General features: G+C 44.9%; 1 protein-coding gene across 1 annotated transcript in view; it reads right to left on the minus strand.

The window, feature by feature from the left end:
* The window catches only part of AP3D1 (adaptor related protein complex 3 subunit delta 1), a 43,662-nt gene that overhangs the window by 8,256 nt on the left and 8,900 nt on the right, over positions 1–26,506 (minus strand). Inside the window, exons 2-22 of the mRNA XM_066566139.1 lie at positions 21,835–21,930; positions 20,961–21,041; positions 20,231–20,311; positions 18,295–18,402; positions 17,832–17,961; positions 15,994–16,133; positions 15,658–15,731; positions 13,909–13,958; positions 12,365–12,414; positions 11,917–11,965; positions 11,332–11,477; positions 10,442–10,590; positions 9,262–9,492; positions 7,626–7,857; positions 7,099–7,244; positions 6,833–6,974; positions 6,031–6,102; positions 5,183–5,258; positions 4,251–4,450; positions 3,544–3,617; positions 1,119–1,329 (exon numbers count right to left, since the gene is read on the minus strand). Of these exons, the coding sequence (XP_066422236.1) occupies positions 1,119–1,329; positions 3,544–3,617; positions 4,251–4,450; positions 5,183–5,258; positions 6,031–6,102; positions 6,833–6,974; positions 7,099–7,244; positions 7,626–7,857; positions 9,262–9,492; positions 10,442–10,590; positions 11,332–11,477; positions 11,917–11,965; positions 12,365–12,414; positions 13,909–13,958; positions 15,658–15,731; positions 15,994–16,133; positions 17,832–17,961; positions 18,295–18,402; positions 20,231–20,311; positions 20,961–21,041; positions 21,835–21,930 (2,538 nt within the window). The remainder of the gene's footprint in view (positions 1–1,118; positions 1,330–3,543; positions 3,618–4,250; positions 4,451–5,182; positions 5,259–6,030; positions 6,103–6,832; positions 6,975–7,098; positions 7,245–7,625; positions 7,858–9,261; positions 9,493–10,441; positions 10,591–11,331; positions 11,478–11,916; positions 11,966–12,364; positions 12,415–13,908; positions 13,959–15,657; positions 15,732–15,993; positions 16,134–17,831; positions 17,962–18,294; positions 18,403–20,230; positions 20,312–20,960; positions 21,042–21,834; positions 21,931–26,506) is intronic.

Below are 26,506 nucleotides of genomic sequence, written 5' to 3' on the forward strand. Positions count from 1 at the left end.
AATCAAAACAAAAAGATCACAAGGATGGAACATCTGCCTTAGGAGGAAGGGCTGAGAGAGCTGGGGGTGCTCACCTGGACAAGAGGAGGCTCCAGGGAGAGCTCAGAGCCCCTGGCAGGGCCTGAAGGGGCTCCAGGAGAGCTGCAGAGGGACTGGGGACAAGGCCTGCAGGGACAGGAGCCAGGCAATGGCTCCCAGTGCCAGAGGGCAGGGCTGGATGGGATCTTGGCAATCAGGAATTGTTCCCTGTGAGGGTGGGCAGGCCCTGGCACAGGGTGCCCAGAGCAGCTGGGGCTGCCCCTGCATCCCTGGCAGTGCCCAAGGCCAGGCTGGACAGGGCTGGGAGCAGCCTGGGACAGTGGGAGGTGTCCCTGCCATGGCAGGGGTGGCACTGGATGAGCTTTAAGGTTCCTTTGAAACCAAACCAGTCTGGGATTCCGTGACTCTACAACAATTAAATCAAAACTTGAAGTTCCCGTGGAAATGCAGCACTCCAGAGTGCTCCTCATGCACAGATGCTGTGACACATTCAGGAGCAAACACACCAAGAAGCTTCACTTCAGTCTTTGAGCACTTCCAAAGGCAGGCCCAGCTGACAGCACCTGCCCAGCACCCCTACACCAGGGTATCCCTGGCATTCCAAGGGCTGCAGGGCAGAGGGAACGTGCAGCTCTGCAGGGGATTCACAGGAGGATGCTTCAAATCCCAACAGCAACTGGCAGCTATGGGCAGGGTTTATAACTGAAAGGCTCTGGAGCACATGGGAGACAGGATGTACCACAAATGACACTCACAAAACCAGTTCCAGATATTTTGCTAAGGAGTTCCCCACTTGGAGAACAGACAAAATATCAGCAAATTCAGCTTCCACGTGAGCTCTGGCAGATCTGCTGTGTAGGCTGCAGTAAGCCCAATTCAGCTAACTTAGGAGGCTAAGTGTTATTTTTATTAACAGGAATCTTTAAATACCTGCTGCTACAGTAGTAAAAATTGAAGGAAATAGAGGGTGAATGCATTGAGCTGTTTGAACTGTTAAATGCAACTGTTCCTAGGCAACAAAATGAACTCAGCAATAAATAACAGGAGGAGCTAAAATAATGCAAATCTTGGAGAATTACCTTTTTTACTTCTTCTTCCTCCTCCTCTACCACTTTTTTCTCTTTCTCTTTCTTCTTTCCTTTATCTCTCTCTTTATCTTTATGTTTCTTTTCCTTCTTTTTGGGTTTCTTGCTCTTCTTCTCTACTAGGGGAGCTTCTGTGTCTGGTGACTTCAGGGTCTCGACATTCCTGTGTCTCTGCACTGGCAGCTTCTCACTGTCTGCTAAGGGTCTTGAAAAGAAAGAGCCCATTACCTGCTGCCAACAGCCTCCCTCAGCCAGACAACCTGGCCAAGACAAGCTCTGCCTTGTTCTTAGGGAGCTGGGCCCCCAAGCCTAAAATCAGTGCATACTTCCATACCTGGAGTTTGCTTATGCACTGCAACATTGCCCTTGTGGGTTAGGAGTCAGAGGAAACAATTGGAGGTGACTGAGAGCCAAGGTTTTGCTGCTTAACCCTTCGAGGTGCCAGCTAGAGGCTGAGGAACAGCCACAGAGGAACAGCTCCAGGTTCCACTGTGTTTCCATGGAATCCCTCTCCAAGGAAAAGCAGGGATGTGGAACAGCATTTCCAGCAGAGTGGAAATTCGAGCAGTGGAATGGCAGCATGGCTCCAGCAGCTCTTGAAGGGTGTGGGGTTTGTTGTTCTTGATGAATAGATTGGTCAAGTTGGGAATTATTCTAAGTAATTTTTATTTTGGAAGTTTACACTATGAATTTCTACTCTACTACACATTTTGTAAGTTAAATGTCATTTCAGACACTTGTTTCCAAAAAGCAGCAACAGCAGGTCATATTTACACTGTATCCTAAATCCACTACTTGGGGAAAAAAACACCACAAAAATTTCTCTCATTCTTGTCAAACATTTCCATAAACCAGCAAGAATTTCACCAACTGAGTATTTTTCTATTTATCAGCTTTTATTTAATGTTAATTTAAAAATTTGCACAGCAAACATCACTTCAGGAACATTTCTAACAGCCTCAACTGCCTCAATTTTTTTGCTTATATTGCATTAAGAACCAGAACCAATGAATTTTTCACTTTCAGACACTAAGGGAAGATTGAACAACAAACAGGCCTCACCCTTTACTATTTCAGATACACCTGTACAGGAACAGCACTGGTGCTGAAAGCCAGTGACAAAACAGACTCTCAAATGTGAGAGTCTCTGAGTTAACAGTTCCACCACCCTTCAAGGACTTGCCCTGTCCAAAAATCAACCAACCTGACAAAGGTCAACACTCAGGAGATATTCTTACCTGGGAGGCTTCCCTGAAACCAGACTGCGTGTGAGCGTGACAGACAGAGCAGTGCAAGCACAGAAAGAAAGAGAGAGGACACAGACATGAGAAACCATGACAGGAGAGCACAGCACTCATGGCACAGGGGAGGGAATGGATGGAACAATCCACCAGCCCTGGATGCCTCCTGGAGCACAGCACGCAGAACCTGCTCTGCTGGGTGTGCCTAGCACTGCTGAGAATCACCATGCAAATACAGGGGCTACAGGCAGAAAATGATTTCCTTTTATACATTTGTCACTGCAGACTTTGACTGGCCTTCCAAAAAAGGAAGTTCCTCAGGAACTATTTTATTCATTTTTTCACAAGGTACTCAGGGGCCAAAGCCCTAAAAATCTGGAACTGCAAAGAAAGACACAGACTCGAGTACCAGAGGAAGAGAGAGATCTCACACACACCCACATGGGCCTGCAGAGTCTTCAAAATTTCCCAGGAGGCATCCCTGGACCATAAATCAGCAATTATTTTTAGCATGGTGATTTTGTAAAAGAGCAACTAAAACCAAAATCCAAACCAATCTCCTGTGCAATACTGCACAGCCCAGGGCTCACGGGCATGAGGATGCAGGGGCTCAGTGCTGGCACTGGCACAGCCCCAGAGCTGGCTGGGGACAGCCTGGGCACAGGTGTGACACAGCTCAGTCACAGCAGAACAACACTTCACTCCAGTGGGACACACTGAGGGCAGTGGGGTGGGACAGCCTGGCTGTTACTGGTCACTGATCCAACACAGGCTTGCCATGGACACAGAGCTTCTGAGGGGACAGACGGACACAGCTCACACTCAGTGCCAACACAGGTGACAGCACAGAGACAGGGGGACACCCAAACCTCAGAGTAACCCACACCTGATCCAGTGCCACTGTCTGTGCTTCCAGACTCCTTCAGTCACACTCACACTACATTTAGTGACTGCCCTGCCCCTCCCAAATCTCTCTCATACTCAGGAGCTGAGATTTTATCATCCAAGCTGCAGTGAGAGCCAAAGCTGGATGAGCACCTGAGGTCTCATCAAAGCCATGGGGAGAGCCTTCAGCCTTTTCCCCTCAAGCCTGGAGTGCCTGTGCCTGCTCAGCCCCAGCCCTGCCCCCAGGCACTCCCTCAGCAACTCAGTGAACTCACACACAGAACTGCACTTACTTATCCAGGTCTATGTCAAGTGCCTTATAGGGATCATTGGGATCTTTGTCATCTTCATCACTGGGCAAAGCATTCTGCAGGAGAGATTCAGAGACATCCACTGAGGCAGCAAAACACTGGCAATTTTCAAACTCAAGCTCAACACCACCCAAATTAAACTTTTTGAGCCTGTGAACCCTGCAGCAGGCCAGCTGCAGTCAGGCTCAGTAAGTTATGGGAACAATGCACTTCAGTGCAGCATCCAGTTTCAAGACTAATTTGGAACAGAAACCCCTTCTTCATAAACAGCAGGACTTGAATTGCTGCTGTTCGGTTTTGATTAAAGGAAATTTTAGAAACAAATACAGATGACATCATTAGCATCTGCAATTAATTATCATCAGCTGCAAAGCTGCTGACTAGACAGCAAGTTACTGTCAAAGTGAAGCAGCAGAGCATAATAAATGCTATTTGGACAGTGTTACTTTTAGAGCAGGGATGAACATTGTTTGGTTGGTTTTGGCTTTTTTAATAGCTTCAGTGGCAATTTTTGTCTTTTTGTTAAAAAAAAAATAAAGACAGTAATTTCTTCCCCTGCAATGAACAGCCTGGGATCATCTCAGTCATTTCTGAAACAGCTCTGGAACTGCCACATCTGCAGCTGTGGGGGCAAAAATCTCTCAAGAGCTGCACACTGATAAAGCCCAGACCCCAAGCACAGAACTGACCTCGGGCATCTCCTCAGTGATGATGTCGACGTGGTGAGCTGGAGCAATGTCCTCCTCACTCTCTGTGTGCAGGGAGTTGTGGCGATGGTGTTTCCCTCTCTTCTCCTTTTTCTGCTTTTTCTTTTTCTTGTCTTTCTCCAGTTTCTGTTTATGCCTTCGCTCTTCTTCCAGTTTCACATACTGGTCTGACATGGGCATTCCTGGGGGAAAGCCAAGCTGCTTTCAGGTCCAGAGCACAAGGACTGAGCACTGAAACACCAGGACAGGAGTGTGCCCTGCTCCTGCTTCCAGCTACCCAGAGCCAGCCAGATCCACACCTCTCTGTGCTTCCACATCACCTCACACAGCCCCCAAGCACCAGCTTTGCTGTCCACTGCACCTCTCCAGAAACAGGACAGAGCTCAACCCTGCTCTCTGATTCTTGGCTGCATTATTGCATTACAAGGAGCATCCAAATATTGAGATTTTTAAGGAGAATTGGTGACATGGCTGCTGTACTTGCAATGTAAGGCACTTTATCAACAGCTTTTCAGTGCTGTATCCAACCACTCCTTGGATACACAACCACTTTTGATAACTGAAACAAGATATTCCAACAGTATCTCTACCATTAGTTTCTATTTCAAGTCTCCTCCATCAGACCTCTAAGATATTTTCAAGGTGACTGCTCCCACACAGAACAGTGGTTCCTCTACATGTTACAGACTTGGCTGCATGACATTCCTAATCACAGAACTATTTCTAATATTATCTTGAAAGGAACTTAGACTGCAAAGTACTATTTTCAATGTAAATTAAGGAGATACATTTAAGACTCTAATGAAAGTGTGTTCCTTGCCCTTCAAAACCTCAGGTGGAAGTCCTAAGAAAGAATTGTGACTTTTGCTAAACTGAATTTCTTTAATGAATTTTAATAGATTAGCTGTGCTTACCTGGAACTTTTAAAGGGACAGAAAGGTCGATCTGGACCACAGGAATATGTTCCACCCCTGGAGTGTCTTGGTATCGCTGGGAAAAGAAAGATTTGTTACTTTCTGAGCACTGCCAGCACAAATTTCTGTAAATAGGAATATTACAAAACATCAAGCAGTTCAATGCCTTAAGTGAACATTTTAAAAGATAGGAATGGAACAGCTTGTTAATAATTCTGTGTGGTAGCAGAGAGTGTTTTAAAGCCAGTTGATAACTATTTTAAAGGACCTTATAGCTACAGTTTTTTAACCCCACTACTGCCCTGAAGAATTACTGCAGCTCCCAGAATGAAGAATTACTGCAGCTCCCAGAATGAAGAATGTTTGGTTTGTTTTATTGCTAATAACTTGCCACTTCAGAAGATAAATTTGGAGACTGGAGTAGAGGAATATGGGGCAGTCCTTCAGATATAGAGAGATATAGAGGGAATAAAGGAAGTTCTTTCCCTGAAAAAGGTGTTCAGAGACCACAACAACTTTCTGATCCACAAAATACAGCGTGAGTTCCAGGGTCACCCTCTGCAGGCTCTGAGTGAGGTGCCTGGGGATGTGACTGCTGCCATCACCCAGGGCTGGGACCAACTGCACAGACTCTCTCACAGGCTGCCCTGGGGGTACCAGGTCACTCAGGAGATCCTCAGCACAAACAGGAATTATAAAAACACTTGTAGGCAGCCACTCCAGCCCATGCATTATAAAGTGGGAAGGGGAAATATGAGAATGTCCCAGAGAAAGCTGCAGCTCTGATATTCAGGGAGCCTTCCCACAGTGACAGCAGAGTCCAGTGAGATATTGCAATTGAGACTCACCTTCTGAGGGGAAGGAGAGCTTTTAATATAAAATGGGTTGTTTGCCTGTTCTTGTTTCCGGGCTTCTCGACGCTAAAAGCAGAAGAGGATTTGCAGTTACAATGTTTGTTTGTAAGCAAAGAGATAAAAGACACCAAAGTGCAAAACAAAAGCTGTCTGCATTTTTGAACAATAAGTAACTGTGAAAAGACTAGAGCAGAGCAGCTTGTGAGTGATGAAGCAGTTCTGAGTTACCAGACACACCAGGACAGAACTGCAGGTGCCATTACTAATTCCCATCCCTGGAAGAGTTCAAGGCCAGGCTGGAAAGGGCTTGGAGCAACCTGGGATAGTGGAAGGTGTCCCTGCCCTGGGCAGGGGGTGGAATGGGAGGAGCTTCAAGAGCCCTCCTGTCCCAAGCCATTGTATTTGATATTAACTAATATTCCTTAGAACACCCTTTGCTTTTTTATTATAGACTAGAGATAAAACCTTCCCAGACAGTAATTTTAATGTTGCTGTTTTCATTTCTGCAAGGAGAGGAAGAAGTGAAGATTCATTAACAACAGGTTCTCTCTGTGCAAGCAGAGAGGTCAGAGGCAGGAAAGGTGGGATCACTGCTGAGCACAATCACGCTACAGTCATTGACAGAAGCTGCTCAGGTCCATAAGCATCAGCTCCCATCAGTGATCAGCTCTCCTGAGCTCTGGAGAGCAGAAGGGCTCCTTGGCTTTATGGAGAATCCACAGCAGCCCCCACTGCTCCAGCACCACTTAGATTACTACTGAATTATGTAGGGAGAAGCATTTTAACATTCACTCACTCTGGCCAGTTCCTCTTCATCAATTTCTGGCTGTCTGTGTCTGGAATGCCTTTGTTCCTCCTCATGAAATATTGTTTTGGGCTTTTCATCTTCAGACTCACTGTCTGATGGAGGCTCATTGATCCAGGCATCAAGGTCCAGGCTGGGAAGAATTGCAGCAAACAAACAGCTTGACTCAGTACACTGAATATTTCAGTGTCTCTTCATATACTTTGCTTTATTATTCAAAGTTTAAATAAAGGTTTGGGAGAGAGAAGGAACTTTACCCCTCTGGAACAGGGACTTTCTTCTGTGCTTTAGGAGCCACAGGGTTCAGCTCACCAGCAAACAGGGCTATCACTTCCTCAGCTACAGGAACTTCTTTTGCTTGTAGCTTCTGAATGTATTTTATTAGCTGCAAGATGCAAGAAGCCTAAAAACAAATACAGAAGTGGTTTCAGAGTAATATTTAACAAGCTGAACCAAACAAATCGACTGAAGTCAACAGAAAGTGTTCATGAAGGGACTTAAGAGAAGCAGCATAAACTGCAGGTTTAGAGCAAATGTAAAAATCCATATTAAGCTTCTCTTTTAGCTGGGTCCTTTTTGTGCCCTTAAGTGCCTGAATAATTTTAAAATTAAATTGTTTTGAGTGAAGATCTTGCTGGCAGCCTTCAGAGATGGCATCAAACTGCAATGAGATCAGGGCTTTGTTGCTGATAAGAACTTATAGAAAATGTGCACAGCCACAGAGAACCAGAGACCTGCTCCAAGGCTTCCCATGATAAATCCCAAAGTCATTTCCTTCTCTTACCCTCTCCTGAACCTCCAGGTCTGCGCTCTGCACAAACTGAGGCAGGCGTTCGATCATCAGCTGTGTAATTTCCTGAGCTGCCTCCTTTTCCCCAGCCTGCTCCTTCTGCTGCAGGATGGATGCATAGAGCTTCACCATGTTCTGCACGTAAACAGCCTGGATGTGGCCTGGCAGGGTTGTAACTTTGGGCCTCAACATTGCTTCCAGGGTTTGGTTTGCTTCCTCCAGGTGTCTGTAAGGACAGGATACACAGATGAAAGGTAAGCAAAAATAAAATCCAACAGGCAGTGCTTAATACACAAAGGAATATAGATCACAGCACTTGGTTTTAACAGACCTCATGCTCTTATCTGCTCACAACTAAATGGAAGATGCACAAAAAGTTACTGGACTATTACAAACTGAAAGCTAAAGTAGTTTCTAAGTAAAAATGTGGTAACCCTGGAAAAAAGAGTGTATTTCCTTACTTCTTCAGCTGCCCTTTTATTTGTACAACTTTTTTTTTTTTTTTAAGAAAACAAAGATCTGAGCTGTACCAGCTTTCCCCCAATATCACACCTACAGTGTGAATTTAAACTGGAGCCAGTGTTCAGAGTGGCAATTAGAAGGAGACACCAAATAGCTGGTAAGAGGAGACTCCAGTACCACACCTGTCCAATCTACCAGAATAAAAGCTGGAGAACAGCTACATCTGCACAAGCAAGAGACAAAAAACACCTGTTGAAGCTAAAACAATATACTGGTACAAGAACACTGAAAACTGTACTACTGTGGGCACTGAAAAATTTTGAGCAAAAAGATGACAACTTTTAATTTCCAGGAAGATGGGGCTCTGCAAAAACCTTTTAACAAGGGCAAAATAGGAGGAGAGAAAGAACTAATTCAAGCATGGTGACTGCACATGTTCATGATTAAGGAGTTCCTTCAATGTCTTAAGATCTAAGAGCTTATACCTACAAAACCAGAAGGGTCCAAAGCTGTTGGAGAGTGGCCAAAGGAGGGACACAGAGCTGGGGAAGGGCTGAGGAGCAGCTGAGGGCACTTGGCTGGTTCAGCTGGAGCCCAGGAGACTGAGGGGAGGCTCCTGGGGGCTGCAGCTCCTGCCCAGGGCGGGCACAGGGGCAGGGGCTGAGCTCTGCTCTGGGACAGGAGCCCAGCAAGGGCTGGAGCTGGGCCAGGCCTTGGCATGGAGCTCAGGGCAAGGTTCTGCCCCCCGAGGCTGCTGGGCACTGCCCAGGCTCCCCAGGGAATGGTGCCAAGGCTGCCAGAGCTCCAGGAGCTCCCAGGGCTGCTCAGGGTGGGGTTCTTGGGGTGCCTGGGCAGGGACAGGGGTTAAACTCAATGACCCCTGTGGGTCCCTTCAGACTCAGCATATTCTGGGATTCTATGATTTACTACTATAGCTTCCTGCATGAGTGGGCAAGGCTGGACAGACAGGAAAAATGATCAGATAGTTAAAAATGTCTTGGCTAGAAAGAGCTGAGCAGTCAATAGTGTGAGGGAACAAGATAAAAACAACTACTTTGGTGGCATTAAGGTACATACTCTAAACCCTCTCTCAAAACCACATTTCAGTGACCAAAAGCTTTGCCCAGAAGCTGCCCCTCAGAGCAAAGCAGGCTGTGCCTGCACTTACTCAGAGAACTCCCCACAGATCCAGGCAGCAGCGTAGAGCACCTCGCAGATGCCGTTCCTCTGGGTGTTGCTGGCGATGAGGTGGGCGTTGTCCAGCAGCATGGCCATCTGCGACACCGCGAACTTGCGGATGGCTTTCACCCTGATGGCCACGTCCAACATCTGCGCCGCGATCAGGTGCCCGTGCCTCGTGCCCTCCAGCCGGGTCAGCTCCACCAGGATGCTTATGTACCTATGGCAAAGGGGAAGGGATGGCTGGGCATCAGAGCACAACCCTGTAAGAGCCTAAATGAGGGGTGTGGGACCCCAGGCAGCTCTCCAAAATGCAGTTTATTCCATCCAAGAGGTTCCAGCAGTCCAGGGTGGTGGGTGACAGAGCCTGTGCCCACAGCTGTGAGCTCCAGCTGCAGGCAGGCCTGGAGACCCTCATCCCTCATTCAGGCTCTTACTAATGGTGCCTCACGTTGGGCGCCACTTGAGAGCCAAAATGAGGGGTGTGGGACTCCAGGCAGCTCTCCAAAATGCAGTTTATTGTATCTAAGACATTCCAGCAGTCCAGGGTGGTGGGTGACAGAGCTGTGCCTACAGTGGCAGCTCCACCTGCAGACAGGCCTGGAGATGCTTTGGTTTTGGTTACAATGCATTATAGACTTTTCTTTGCTGAGCATCTTAATACAGTAGAACCAATCTATACCTTAACTATTATCCATAGCCTATCATAACTACTATCATTACCATATTCATGTTACTGTTCTCCAATCATTTAAAGTCAGTACATTACAGTTTCAGCTAGAAGTTGTTTTTCAGTTTTCTTGCAGTGGAAAATTCTGAGACCTTTTTTCTACTTGCAGCTTTGCTGCCTTGTTTGCCTGTGCTCTCTTTCTGCTTGGTAAAAGCTTCTTGTTTCAGGTGGGTTTATCCTTTGCTCTAAGCCATAAATACCCCTTCTAACTAACACACCCTTGGCCTTCTTGGTTATCCAGTAAGACTGACTCAGCAATTCTTTTCTTCTATATCAAAACTTGCTTCCAACTCTATTCCTTCATCAGACTCCACATTTAAAATTTTTTTTATGCTAAACATACATATCTGTGAGACTTTCTTGTCAAACTTTCATCCTTCCCAACACAACCCTGCACTGTCTTTGTGATGAGCTCCAAGCTGGCACTGGAAGCACTGACCATTCAAAGTTGGTGATGTACTGGTAATTGGACTGGCTGCAGATGTCAATGATTTTGGTGAGCAGCTCATCTCGGTACGTCGTCCCTTCGGCTTTATCCACGTGAATCATCAGTTTCTTCACAATCTCCATCAAGTTCTTCTTGGAGACCTGTTAAAGAGGTGGTGAAGGGTTCAACCACTTTCCTACACAGCCAAGTCCTTCCAGTTCCAGTAAAGCAGCTGCTGGATCTTTGCTGGACCCATATCACGTTAACAAGAAACCAGAACCACCTCTGTGGGCCCCAATCCAAAAATGAACCTGTTTAATACTGTTCAATATTTTTGTTACAGAAGAGCCAGCTTTCTACAAGGTGTTTCAGAAAAGACTGGATGTGGCACTTACTGCCATGGCCTGACTGACAAATGGTGTTAGATCATAAGTTGGATTGGATAATCTCCAAGGTTTTTTCCAACCCAGCTGATTCTGTGAGGACCTTGCTGTGGGAGAGCTGAGGATCAGAATTACTATCAGCAATACAGAAATCCAAAAGAAAGTGACTCTTCTACTGCCAGACTAGCAAGTTTAAGAGTTTAAAACATTTTTGCTTATAAAGGAAACAAATTCAGGAATTATTAACATCCAATGGAATTGATTTCAAAATGGGTGATTTTCAACAGGGCCTGAACTGAGAAACTCCATCCAGTCTGAATCAGAATTTTTAAAACCCTCATGCTGAGCCAGATATTTTACTTGTCCTAAGTAGGACTAATAAAGGACTGCCAGAAAAGATATAGGAGTTGTTAGCAATAGTCTGCTGTGGAGTGGGCAGACAAAGTTGCATGTTTTCCTTAATCATTATTTTCCTAAAGGGTCAGTGGGGCTGCTGAGGAAATAAATGTAGGAACATACCATGCCATAGAGGAGATCTAAAGCTCTGAGTCGGATGGACTCATCTTTGTCATCCAAACATTGGAGAATGAGATCCTTGTGAGACTGAACTGACTTGGGGTGTGTTTTCAGGATTTTGGACATAGCTAACAGGCCCAGGTACTTCACTGTGAAAGACAAAATAAAACTTCTTTCCAAATATAGAAACACTGTTTTGGGCTGAGCATGATATCTTAAAGTTAAAAATTTCCCAGTATTCTTTGCAGTCACTAAAGTCAGTCAACACTCTTGCATTTTACTCTTATGCTCACTCTGCTGAAAATAGCTGTCACTGCTTTCCAAGCAGCCAGTCTATAAAAACAGAAATCCCAGAGCATGGAAAGAACTGGTTTAGATTTACAAGACCACAAGCAGCAGTAATAATTGCTGTCATTTGTTTTTAAAAATATTATTATAAAGAAGTGCTCACCATCAAAAATTATTTCCATATTAAATACCCCAGCAACTATTTACAGCACACCAGGCACTACAACCCCTCTGTGGCTGCTGCAGCATCTCCCCAGGGCTTGGGGGCCAACAGCTCCATGAAGAAAGCACCATACTTACAGTTCTGGTCAGAATCTTCTATCAATATCCTCAACTTCTGCACACAAAGCTGGAAAAAAAGACCACACTATGTTTTTTACAGGTCTTTAATTAAAGTAAGTCTTCATGAAGTTTACTCAATACACAAGGAAGTATCTGACCAAGACCTGAGGTCTCTAGGTGAGAGGGTTTTGTTGCATTAACAGACTTCCAAACACAAGGACCCTCTGTATGACTGTATTGATAGCAGGAAAAAAATAAAGAGTTGGGAAAACTCTCAAACTCTGCATTTTAGAGTGAATTAAGTAGGAAAATTTATATATGGAATGCTTCAATCTGCAGGGCTGTACAGTGAAGAGCACTTCAGGGAGCTACTGCTGTAACTTCTGGCAGAGGAACACAATCCCATTTTCCCTGGCCCTTGGGATCCCCCAGCAGAGCAGAACAAGTCCCAAACCCAAGGTCCCACCTGGATGCTGGCGCTGTGGTTGGGCATCCCCGAGGACAGAGAGATCAGAACTGAAACAGAAGCACAAATTCCAGTCAGAATTTCTGTGCTGGGAGTGACTGCAACAACAACACCCAACAGCCCACACCCAGCTCAGCTCTAAGGGAAAGGTGACAGATTATTGTTTGTCTGTTGGTCTGGACTTTTGGGGGGTCTGGAGGAAGGAGAGAAGGTTGTGACATGAACTTACAGTTTCATACACCATAACAGTAATAATAAGAGGGCAGGGAAAAAAGTGTAAAAGTGGAAAAAGCTGCACCAGCCAGGTCAAAGCTGCTCTTTTTTGCTCTTACTAGGGTTTATTTCACTGACATCACATAGCAGTCAAGGCTATTAATATGTCAGCAGCTACTGTACAGCTGAATTTTTAATTGTGCACTTTCCTAATGCAATGGGATGCAGCAATGGATCCTGGAGTTTAATGTGATTAGATTGGAGCTTTAATCAAGCCAGCCATTGTTGATTATATGGGACACTTGAAAGCTCTGGCAGCACACAGCCCCACTGCAGAAAAGGTGGGCTCACCCTGGTAACTGCTGCTGGCACAGCTGTGCCTGAGCAGCTGCCAGGTGCTGCCCTCTGGCCTTGCAGGGAAGCTGAGCTGGACACTGTCACCTCCAGAGCTGGGAGGTGCCAGGTGCTCCTCTGGCCTTTCAGGGCTCATTTGCTGGCTCTGAGTTTGACATCACCATGCCTGAGGTGTCCTGGGTGGGTGAATTCCCCCTCTGCCCACAGGATGACCCCACTGGATCTCAGTGAAGGCCACTCTCACCCACAATGGAATTCCCTCTGTGCTATTCTCCCTCCCATCACGACACCTCATTTTCCTGAAGGAATAACAGTGAGTGACAGATCTCTCTTCCCTCTCTGAACTACCCAGCACAGAAAGTTCTGCACCATTATCCAAAGAACCCACAGGAGACAGACAGACCAACTGTGCATGTCAATAACCCTGTGCTCCACACTGATACTGCAGCCAAGCCTGAGCTGCAATACTGTGTTATCCCTTTTTGCCTTTGTTTTCTCTCACCCTCCCAGTTACGGAGTTCATCTCCCTTCCCCAGAAACTGAAACTGCCAATCAGTAATTCCAACTGCCTCCTCTAAGGAATTACACCCCATTTTTAAACTGCAAAGTTGCAAAATTAAAAAAACAAAAAGTCTGATCCATCATCACATAAGAGAACTTGGCAAAGAGACATCACTTGTTTTAATTCTATTGCTGCTGGTACATTTTGTAGTTGTAGCAACATTTAGGATCTAGCATATAAATAATCTCATTGTCTGTACCTGCCCTCAGCTTTCAGCAAACACAACACAGCTGTAGTGACTGTGCCTCACCCACTGACAACAAAGGATTTCAGCCCCACAGTAACACAAAGTTTGCCAGGAGACTTATTGCATTTTAGAATACATTATGTTAAAGAAAAGAAGGTTTACAGATGGTGTCAGTTGATAACAAAGTTCATCACGTTTTTTTTCTAGGTTCCAAGTTTCAGTTCTCACCTGCTATTACTGTGTTCACACATTCATATAAGAGAGACATGGCTGAGGTGCTGAAACAGAAATCAGGTATATTAAATAAGGAATAAACCAGCACATTTTGAGGAGTTGTCAGCACTATCTTGGAGCTAGTTAGCACCTTGAACTTCACAAGACATTGTCAATATTCTGCTCCATATCCCTTCAAACAGATGAAATGATTCTCACTTAAAAACTGTTGGGGGGAGGAATTTTTAAACAAATGTTTAAAAACTCAAAAATCTCCCTGGAAAAGCAGCAAGTAAGAGTACTGTGGCACAAGGAATATGGAAGGAAGTGGTTACTCAAACTTCAGCACCAGTCACACAATACTGAAGCAATCTTGTCCAAGAATCAAATTAAATCCTCTGCCCAAGGTCAAAAACTCCTGACAAGGCAGATGGAGAAGCTCAAGTCTCTCTCCAAGCGAATGAGTCACGGCCCAGCAGCAGAGGACTGGGATGCAGGAACACACTTCCCATCCCTGGAAATCATCAACCCATTCCCAGTACCTGATTTCCCCCAGAACTCAAATTCAAGGCTGCTTGTGCCAGCTGAACACACAGACAGAGCAGTTCTGAGGACTGCAGAGGTCCCTGCAAAGCCTGATCCGTACAAGAGGGAACCAGGAACCTGCCAAGCCCCAAAGGAGCAGGTTCCAAGCACAGGGACACAGGGAAGGAGAACAGCTCCAGTGGCACAGTGATGCCCTGAGGGTCAGCTTGGGATGCTGGGAACCAAAACCACCACTTCTGCTCCCTGGGCACTTGGTGGGACAGCTCAGGGTGCTGTGACTCATTATGAGACCCAAAATGACTGAATGGAGACCAAGCCAAAGAGGATTCAGTCCCCACAACTCAGAATTACTGATGTGGGAGTTGGGATTGTCCATCTTCCTGCTTTTTCTGGTGGGTTGTACCTATTTGTTAGTGCTGACAACTTCCTGGAGGTACCTGCTAGTCTGTTCTGAGCCTGCCTTAAAGGAATGTGAGGATGGACAGAAATCCTCTGGCTAGAGCTGCTCTCAAGGCTACACAGATATCTGCTTAAAACCTTGCTCTCTCACATGAAAAGAAATCAACTTTTTCACTTAACAACTCCTGCATAAGATCACACTTCCTCTTCATAACAGGGAGAATCCATGTATTCCCCCAAGGCATCTATTCCCTGATTTCAGTTCAGAATTAGAACCACTACAAACCAGTAACAGACAAGGGCCAAGGAAATAACTTCAACTTTATTTAATCTACATTTAGAACATATATATTGTAAGAACCTCTTTCAAAACACATCTGAGCTGCCAAATGCATGAGAAAGGGCTTTAATATATTCCTTGTCACGCTGCTTTGGTGGGTAAGGCACTCCTAAAAGTCAGGAATCAAATGTGTGAGGCAAACAGGAGAGGCAAATACACAGCTGAGCCTTTTTACACATCCTTCACAGTCATCTCTGGCTTGAAATGCAGTGAAAGGAAAGCAAATTGCTCCAATTTTCATCTATTCATTGGGGGAATTCATGCTGACAGTCAGACACCCAGAGATTTTCCTTGAAGGTATTTTACCCCACTCAGGTTTTCCAGAAACAACCCTTATCTAAGAATATCTTTTGATACTTGAAGCCAATGTACCAAAAGTCAATAAAAAAATTATAGAATGCATCCTCACCCCAGTTACTGACCCAGCCACCAGGCCTTCCCCAGTCCTGACTGAACAAGGCAGGATCTGTCACACAAACCTGTGGATGAGGTTGGTCAGGGGCTCAATCAGTTTCTTTCCCAGTCTTGGTTCTAATGGAGTAAGAGCACCAAACTATCCAATGAGAAGAAAAGTGAGTTAATAGCTGCTTTTCAACAGCTTCAACACATTATGTAAATTACAGCTCACTGTATTTAAACCAAGCTATATTAACATATTTTTCTCTTTGGTTACATTCACAAACATTAAAAGATATTCCTGGTTTCTTTTTATTCAGATTGAACGGTAACTATGCCTCCCAGCAAGAAATCCATTTTCACACCCAAAGTAATTTAATGAGAACTCTAATCCTGTAAACAAAAAGCAGAATACTTGCCAGTTTTATAATTTTAATGAGAACCCAATTATTGGTTGACGACGTCATCAGCTTGAAGAAGAGGGGGGCGAGGGAAAGGTAATTCTTGGGATTGCGTCGAGCCAGCTCACAAATCACATTTACTGCAGCAGACTGCACACCTGGGCAAAACAGGAGGGACAGCACAAATCCCATCAATGCCTTCATTGGAATTGAAGTTTCTGGTGCAGAACCCCCACAGCAAAAGCAGCTGAAGCGTCAGACCTGTGTGTCCAATGGTTTGGCCTCATTCCCAAGCCTGAGGCAGTAAATACAGGGATGTAAAAGCAAACTGAGAAAGGGTTTTATTTAATTCTGGCTATTTTCTAATACAGCAGCAAGCCAGGTATCTGCTTTGGTCCAGCATGAGAAAAAACAGCACCCTGCCACATCCCTGTGTGTCTTTTCCCAAGCACCCTGCACATCCCTGTGTGCTTTTTCCCAAGCCCACTGCCACATCCCTGTGTGTCTTTTCCCAAGCCCACTGCCACATCCCTGTGTGCTTTTTCCCAAGCCCACTGCCACATCCCTGTGTGTCTTTTCCCAAGCACCCTGCACATCCCTGTGTGTCTTTTCCCAAGCACCCTGCACATCCCTGTGTGTTTTTCCCCAAGCCCACTGCCACATCCCTGTGTGTCTTTTCCCAAGCCCACTGCCACATCCCTGTGTGTTTTTTCCCAAGCACCCTGCACATCCCTGTGTGTCTTTTCCCAAGCCCACAGTCACATCCCTGTGTATTTTTTCCAAGCCCACTGCCACATCCCTGTGTGTCTTTTCCCAAGCCCACTGCCACATCCCTGCCCTGGACTGTGGAGAGCTGGCTGTGGGACACAGACAACACAATCAACCACCCCCCAGAAAGTTTCCAATCGCTCCTGATTTCTCTGATATGTATTCTTTACAAATGTTTAAATACAAAACAAAAATAATTCCTGAAGCAATCTGACTGGACATGTTCACTCCCTTCTCATTGCTCAGCCCCTGAGTTGTCAGTTTGGAATGTTTTAGTCTAGACAGGCTGGGTGTCCTAGCAGAGAGAAATCCTTCACTCCACAAAGCTCAACAGGCAATTTCTTCCCCTCTCTGCAGGTGAGGGATTTTGCTTTCTTTAATAACATTGTCCCTGGAAGATAAATAATCCATGCCCACAATAAAACAGTTGGGAAATGCAATTAAATTTCTCTCTGTAATTGCAGATACAAATCAAGTGGAGATCAGATACACACCACACACAGAATTCCTAAAACAAGTGCAGTGAGGGAACAGCAGCACCTCCTAAAGACTGAGCAAAATTGTGAATTTCATACTGAGCAATTGCAGATTTCCTGTGCTGCTGCTGACCTGCACTGACACAGTCCTGAGGGGTCCAAAGAGCAGTCTGGACTCAAATAAATAAAAAATACACTAAGGAATGTTAAATCATTTCAAGTGTGTCCACTGCAAGTCAACAGCTGCAGCTAAAAAAGCCACAAGTAGTAACAAAACCAGAACCCCAAACCCTGAAATCAACTGAAATATTTTCAATAGCTGAGTTCAGTAAGCAACAAATCAGGAAACTTTAAGCTGCTTTGTCCATTAAGGTTTAACCCACTGATACATTTTCAGTAGCTTTGGGGTTGAAGAAATGGACATTTTAAAGAACATATTTTTAATATGGCAACACCCACCAAAACTCTCCTATGCTCACCTACCCTGAAACAGGGGAGGCAGTGCCCAAAAGATGATTACAGCATTTTGAATGAATTCTTCTCTCCACAAACTCTACAAGCACATGGACCTCCATGTGTGAGAGCAGAAGGAATTCACTAAAATCCACTCACCAGGATCTGGATCTTCAAGTTTCTCTTTAAGGCGAGGAAATGCAGGACGGAGGGACTCTGGGTACTTCAAAAAAACTTTGTACATGATTAACACTGCCTTCTTCCTGATGTAAGGCTTTGTGTGAGACATCTGTGAAGGAAACAACTGCAGTCAGGCTCTGAGCACATCTGTGTTTCCAGAGCTCCTGTGCTGTCACCAAAGCTCTTCCTGGGAGACTCAAACTGCTTTTTGAAAACTCAGCTTTGAGGCAAGAGCAAAATATTGTTGTTTATCACCAAAACGAATGGATGGATTTCAAAGTGATCCTCTTGATCTAAGCAAGGTCTGTAAAAGCTCCCCAGAACCCCCACAAGAATGAAGCAGCAGGTTTCACATGTAGCAGTTCTAAATTTAAGATATTTACCAGATTTGAATAACTTCACATTCTATAATTATAAAGTTCTTTCAACCTTATGAACTCACCAATGTCATGATGTCATTTGCCAAGTCCCTGGCAAGATCTGGAGTAACAAAACAGGACAAGCCAGTCAGTGCAACTCCAGTATCATACTGGTTAGGGCTACTCAGATCCTGAAAAAAGAGAAACACGCTCAAAAATTTAAGATCACACAGAATGTCAAGAAACAACTTCCTCAGAGTAATTTTATATAATCAACATAAATGAAGCAGAGCTTCTTCTTCATGGGAATATTTATGTATCAACTACTAACACCTGCTAAACTACAGCCAGCCTGGGGTTTAATAATGAGCACAAAGAACCATAATTAAACAAGAGATGGATGACTGCAATAAAAGTAATCAGAGAGTTCATGCCTTGGTGGTGTTTTGGGAATGGAAATAGGTTTTAAACACTCATTACAGGATCACAAACATATTTAAAGTCCTAAAAAGCTGGTATTACACACTAAGCCTGCTAAGTCCAATTCCAAGTGTGAATTTACTGGGAACAAGCACTCTTGGTGAGTGGTGTTCCACCTTAATCTAGCAGAGAAATGAGATTATTCTTCTCCCAAGCTGCTGGCAGCACCACAACTTCCAGCCCACCAAGACAGGACACAATTTCTGTGTGTGGAACACATTTATTGGTCAGGTTCCCTTGGATCTATTTGGAGTCAGTATCCTACCCAGCCCTCCTTAGTCTTTCAGGTCTTTCTAAGCTTAAGTCACCCATAGTAAAATTAATTTATGGGTATGTTCAAGTACAGACTATAAATTGTGTATCAGGAAACACCAACATGCAGCTGCACAGAGCATTCCCACATGGACTGCTGAATTCAGAGTCCAGATTCACATGGATACTGAAGCTGCTTCAGGAGAGCTAAACATAGTCAGGCCTTTGGGGTTCTGTGCCATTTACATCTCATTTAAAAACCTGCTGCAGGTGGTGGGAAATTAGAGTCTACTTTAAGAATAATGCAATCTACTTCTTAAGGAGCAAAAAACTGCAATTCATCCTGGCTCTAATGTATTTTTAGAACTGATAAATCCTTCAAATCTCAAGTTGATGGATCAATGAAACATGAAAAGACAAAGATTTTTATCTTTTACATAAAAACTTGGGCACAAAGTGCAAGTAGCCAGTAAGTGACTGAAATTCAGTAAAATAAAGAGTCCATAATAAAGACAATAGATATTCCCATTCAGCACAAAATAGTTCAAAAGATAAAAGGAAAAGCACTGGTTCTTTAGGAAGATACAGGGTAACATCCCACTGCTCTTTTTTAAGCAAGGAAAACACATTTTGGTTCCTTGTAAAAATGGTAAAAATGTAGGCAGATCTTGTACTGGATCATTCAAGTTTTAAAGCAGTGATACTTAAAAAATGAAAGTCAAGAGCTTAAAATAATATCTGTAACTTCAAGAATGGGAAAACTATGCTGCAAACCAGTAACTCCAAGTGATCAAGCTCTATGAAAATGAATGCACATGTGGGTACATGAATGCAGAACAAAACTTTCCATACTCTCTTCACCATTTTTAGACCCAATTCTACCAGAGAAGTCAAAGTCTGATGTGGAATTGCAGACAAAAATATCCCTCACAAGTAGAAGTGCTGTGGAGCCATGTCACTCCTGAGCCACTGCTCATTTTACTTCAGGAATGGGGACATTTTTCCTGCCTGTTACATTCTTATAAGCACTGCCTAGAGAGCAGCAAAGTTATTTCTGTCCCCATTCTCAGCGCTGAACAAACACAGAGCTGGTATGAGACAGCACAGGGAGGGATGGGCACAGTCCTGAGTGTCTCATTAATCCCTCTGCTTGTGGAATGACAGGAGACTGCAAATGGAGAATTCTACTGAAACACCTCTGTATTCCTCATGGAGAAACACTCAGTACAGATGTGAAAGTACAAGTAGGGAGAGAGTGCAAGAAGCAATGAAGAAGTGAACATTTACCTTTCTGATCTGATTAGTTGTCAGCATAATGACATCAGTCCCTTCATGAAAGCACTGGGAGGCAGCCAGGTAACCAATGCGCTGGGAAAAGGCAGGGAGGAAAACAAGGCTTGTTCTTAAATCAATTTACACAATGTTCAAGTTGAAAACAACTGGTGGCTTTATAAGCAATATTAAACAGGTGAATGAGTAGGTTTTATAAGCAATATTAAACAGGTGAATGAGTAGGTTTTATAAGCAATATTAAACAGGTGAATGAGTAGGTTTGTATAACACAAGAGGCATCAGAGGGCTCCCCTAGAAATGGGGGTTTATATCAAAAAAGAGAAAGTTCAGACAAGTAATGTTCTACTGATAATTTATCTGTCTTAGGGATAATAAAACCACCTCCACCTTCTCTATTTTGTTACAACACAGTTCAGTGACCACAAAGCTGCAGAAAGAAGGTAGGATTGTCTACTATAATTATTTTGTTTGTGTTGACTCCTGAGTTTCAGGTATAAAGCCCCACTAGGGAATAATTTCTTAGGAAGCAAAATTCCAATGCGTTTGGTGAAAAAAGTCTGCAACACAACATAAAATAAATCTTTCATGAAAAATTATAACGCAATTACAGAATAAAAAATGCCTGGTACTAAGAATCTCAGGTGGTCTTCACATAAAAATACCCTGGCTTTTCACAAAAGGTAAAGGACCTTTACCTTTTGTGCTGCATTTACAGAGAACTCACCTTGAATGTAAACTTGGAAGCACTCATAACTTCAATAATGTTGAAAGCAGCCCAACTGATGTCATAGCCCAGCATCTGTAACTGTGAGCAGAGAAGCCAAGATAAACGTCTCAAATAAGAGACTCAAGGAAATAGGTCAAGACATGTCCCAAAACTGTTGATGCAACAGGAGTCTGAAAATGATACTGTAGGCATCACAGGTTTATGAGCAATGAACCACTCAGCACTGCCCCACCCACAGTAAGTGAAAGACATCACAGGTTTTCAACAGTTTGCACCAGTTCCAGGCTGCCCAGAGCAGCTGGGGCTGCCCCTGCATCCCTGGCAGTGCCCAAGGCCAGGCTGGACAGGGCTGGGAGCAGCCTGGGGCAGTGGGAGGTGTCCCTGCCATGGCAGGAGGATGAGTTTTAAGGTCTCTTCAAATCCAAATCATTCTGTGATTCTATGATAGGCAGTTATATAAGCACTGGTGTGAATGGTTTTCTTCCTGATTTTCTTTGAATAAAAACCATAACAGAGCCACAAAAAGAAATCTTTACCAAAATTTGTCTTCTTGTCAGCAAAGGACTGAGCAAAGAGAAACGAACTCAGTTTCAAGTGCTCATGTCACTATGTCATAAGAACCAATCCAGCTAAAATCAATTTCTTTTAACTTGCTTGTTTTAAATGAGATTCATTTCCTGCCCCATCACAATTAAATCCAGTTGTACCAAACAGAGCAGGAACTGCAGCCTCTGATGTCAGAGCTGGGGCAGTGATGTCCCCCAGGCTGCACTTAGAGCAGGGAGGCAGAGCAGGCACCCAGAGCCAGGGCTGGCTCCAAACCAGCAGGGAAGGACAAAATGCAGCTGCATGGGACCAGCAGGGCACTTACATAGGTCAGCTTGCAGACTGCGTTTGCCTTCACTGCGATGTTGTCCTGCTTCAGCTCCTGCTTGATCTCGTCGATGCACTGAGAGATGTATTTTGCCTGAGGAAAACAAACAAAAATTTGAGCTCCTCCACCAGTTTCTCAAGTTTCCAGCATGTTGGTGGTGAGAAGCAGAACTCCATTTGCAAGCATCAATCTCACACACACACAATTTAGTAAGCACTTAATTCTGACAAAATGACTTATTAAAAAGAATCACAATTCTGTCACAAAACCCAAAGTTCGAGATGTTTCTTTGGTGGTTGTCCCTTCTGCCTCTCCCTCACAATCACACCACTCACTCCAAAGCTCTAAATTCATAAATCTGCAACCATGAAGCTGTTCAATGGAGACTGAGTAGGCAGAGGCCTGCACAAAACCAGAGCTCAGCATTGCTAGCAAACTCCTGCCTCCAGAGGGACGTCAGAGAACACCCGCTCCTTACGTGACAAGGACAAACTGCCACACTGCTAACGGCCCCCAAATGAGAGGGGACTGATGACAACAGCCCCTTTTTGGACCTGCTGCCAATGATGACACTGTGGGTGTGCACCCACAGCACAGGGACACAACACAAGGCTTGGATGGGACACAGGTGCTTCCTGGATCCCCCCAGCCATGGAAAGCTCTGTGGAAAGTCAGGAACTCCCTCTCTGGTTCTCAACTTCCATCAGCCCTATTGCCATTTACACATTTTGATAAATAACAGTTATTTCTATCAATTTCTCAGCAATTCAAAGAGCCAAATGTCACAATGTTTACATTTAAATATTGGTGCTTCACATCTTTCCAAGCAGTCACATCTGTGCTTGTGGGAAGGATGTGGCAAACATGTGATTTAAAATTATCTGTACAGATTTTAATTTATACACAGAATTTGCTCAGCCAAAGATTCTTCCAGTTCACAATTAATTATTATTTTAGTACTGAAGGCATCTGCTACAGGAATAATGAAAATTTAAATGCAGAGAAATAATCTCTCTTTTCAAAGCCATGCATGCACCAGGGTATTTCACATTCCTAGCTGCCAGAGGAACCAGGTCAGAACCAGATTACCTAATCCCTGCCTGAATACCACCACCTTCCTCCAAAATGATATTTTTAGCACAGAAGTGTCTAGTGGCCTGACTTTAATCAACATTTTTTCCCCTTTACACTAATTTTTGGGCATTAATACAACCAGTTTTTAGTCTTTTACAAATGTCTGGAGTGACACAATTCAAGTCACAAAAGTTTGCTGGTAGAAACAGCAGGTGGAGAATGGATGGAAATCAGCCCTGGGGGAAGGACCTGGGGTGTTGGTGGGTGAGAGGCTCAGGCTGCCCCGGCCATGGGCACTGAGCCAGAAACCCCCCCTGGGCTGGGCTGAGCCCCCAGCGTGGGCAGCAGGGGAGGGGGGGATTCTGCCCCTGTGCCCCTGTGCTCAGGTGAGACCCCACCTGCAGAGCTGCCCCAGCCCTGGGCACCAGCAGCAGGAGGACGTGGAGCTGCTGGAGCCAGGCCAGAGGAGGCACAGAGATGCTGCAAGGGCTGGAGCCCCTCTGCTCTGGAGCCAGCCTGGCACAGCTGGGGGGGCTCAGCAGACAATGAATGAATGAATTGAGGGAATCTAAGCTATTCCTAAATGCCTGTGTTTGGGATAGAAATACTGTCCTTAGAGTGGGAATTCTCATGCTAAAGGAGGGCACTGGAAACACCAAACAGCCCTGTCCTGTATGCAGATCCCTTCTGCTCTCCTGGATACAGGTGAGTGGATTGCATCTGCCAAAACTGGAGATGGCATCACCCCCAACACTTAACAACACAGTGTCCAGGTGACTTTACCCAGAAACAGACTTGGGATTGTAAACCCTTCACCTGAGAGTGATTCAGGTCCTGGCAACTCATATGGGAAGTTTAAACTCTTGAGTATAAACTAAAAAAAACCCTTCTGAGGGTAGAAAATAAATACTTCATTAAAAATGCTGAAAGAGTGACTTACACAACATGCAACTGATCCACAAATATATTGTACTTGGCCTTGAATATTTTATGCTCACAGAAGAGCACACTGGAACAGTGTCACAGAATCCTTCATGTGTGTATCTTGTTGCCACATCCTGGGAGCAAGGCCCAGTGATGGCTCTCAAGGCAGAAGGACACTGACACAGGTTCTCAGTCTTTACATCCATAACCAAAAGCCTCACTTATTTCCCACTGCATCTATCCCCACACTATACAAACATCAGCTTAATCTTCTGGCAACCTCTTCAGAGTTGAGCACAAGCCACTGTGTGAGCAGGAGAGGTGGAAAAAATAGAGCACAGAGAAGTTCAGTAGTGCCCAGCCTGGCAGAGCTGAACTCAGGCTCCAGAGGCACCAGCCCCAGCATCCCACAGGCAAATCCCTGCCTAGCAGTTAGTCCAGCTTCTGGAAAAGCACATTACAGAACTGAAAAAGGGATTAGAGAGAGCAGAAAGAAGTCCTTCTGAAACAGCTGTACTTCAAATCCCAAAACACTCCAAGGAATGACAGGCACTATATATAGAAAGCTTTACAGGATCAGCAGGTATTAACTTTTTGTTAATCCTGTGGAGTGGCACTGCCGTGAATGAGCAATATGAGGAAAACTGATCGGTGCAGTCTCTCCTCAATGTGAAAGGCAAGCACCACACCCAGCTGGATCTGCTGCCACATCTCACACCCACACAACTGGGAGGGAACCTGGAGGCAGGAGCAGATCCTCAGTGGAGCTGTGGAAGCCTGACCTGGGCACAGAGCCACACCCACAGGTCCCACTGCTGCTCACTGTGTGGGGTCACACCACACAGCAAAAGGGAGAACAACCACTCGATGCAATGAAAAGAATTCCAGTCACTAAGCAAGACCTAAATACTTGGAAGTAAAAACCATTTAACATTTACATACTGACACAGCAAAAAAATCTGGGTATCTTGCCCAGCAGCGATTATGTCTTTGTAGAAATCCTTCTAATATAGGAATTTCCTAGTGTGGTAATTAAAACCAAATATTTCCCAGGATATAAGTAGCTCTGTTTTTCCTTAAATGCTTTTGAGGTCCCATGAATCACAGAATCATTGAGGTTGGAAAAGCCCTCAAGGATCAACAAGTTCACCAGTTGTTAATCCAGCACTGCCATGTTCATCACTAAAACATGCCCCAAATGCCACATCCACACGTTTTTTTGAACACTTCCAGGGATGGTGACTCCACCACTGCCCTGGGCAGCCCCTTCCAAAGCCTGACCACACCTCCTATGCAGCAATTTTTCCTAATATCCAATCTAAAGCTCATCTGGTACAGCTTGAAGCAGTTTCCTCCTGTCCCTCTGTTCCCTGCAAGCAGAGCCCGACCCCCCTGGCTGTCCCCTCCTGTCTGGCAGGAGCTGTGCAGAGCCACAAGGTCCCCCCTGAGCCTCCTTTGCTCCAGGCTGAGCCCCCCAGCTCCTCCTCATCCATTTGTGCTCCAGTCCCTGCTCTGGACATGCTCCAGCCCTTCAATGTGTTTCTTACATGAGGGGCCCAAACCTGAGCCCAGGATTCAAGACAGGGCCTCAGCAGTGCCCAGAGTTCATTTATGCTCCCAGTATTCATTACAATATCAATGTATTTCTTAGCTATTCATTCCTTCCTAATTCTGTGACAGTACAATTTGCAGTTTTGTGCTGATGGCTCACACATCCTGGCCACATCAGTGGACTGAGGAGCATTTCTAAGCTCCAACATTTACAGACCTGTGTGCACCCATCCAGATGGCTGGGAGGGAGCCAGGCAATGCTCAGCAGCCCCTCAGGCAGAGCCATGAGGCACAGGAACCCTCTCAGGAGGAAGGGTGGGAGCAGGGGCAGAGCTGGAGGCTCTGAGGGCGCAGGCAAGGAGCTGAGCTCTCTTTTATTCCTGCTAGGCTGCCAAGAGGGAAAGGAGCCTTCCCTGCCTCGGTGGAAGGGCTCCTTAATGAAATGCTATAGCAACCACTCTGGTGATTGTTCTCTCTCCCAAGGAGCCTTACAGGAACATGCCCAAGCAGCCCAGCCAAAACACAAGTGCAGCCTGCAGATGTGAGAAGAGAGCACCCAAGAGAGCTGGGAGAACAGCACAGTCACAAGGGCATTTCTCAAAGTATGTCACCAACGAGATGCTGGAGTATTTTATACCCATTAACAAAACACACAAGCTGTTTTTTCAAACAAGCCCAAATTCCTCAAGAATTCCAAGATCTCACCTAGAAAATATGTGCATTTAAATGAATGTGAGTGGCTAAAATAAGAAAGGAGGCATCATGAATCAAATATACAGTCTCTTAGAAATGGAAGGAGGAAGGGGAGACTGGGTCATGGTAAGAAGCCAAAAATGCCATTTTATCGGATTTTTTATTTCCCAGCCATGTTTTTTGACTTAACTTTGAGAAACACTAAAGCTTTATTCCAAGCCAAGACAGAACTTGGGGTTTGCTGACAATTTCAGAGATGCTCACAAAAGACTTCTCTTCCTGAAGCAATCAGTATATGAAGTTTAAACAAGTCCCTAATCTGTACAACAATTGCATCCCTAGGAAATGTGATTCTCCATGCTGTACTTTCTGTCATTACCTGACAGAAACACACCAATGATTGGAATGGAGATCACTGCAGAACCTT

Source organism: Molothrus aeneus, chromosome 27 (genome assembly GCF_037042795.1).
Source record: "Molothrus aeneus isolate 106 chromosome 27, BPBGC_Maene_1.0, whole genome shotgun sequence".
NCBI lineage: Eukaryota > Metazoa > Chordata > Aves > Passeriformes > Icteridae > Molothrus > Molothrus aeneus.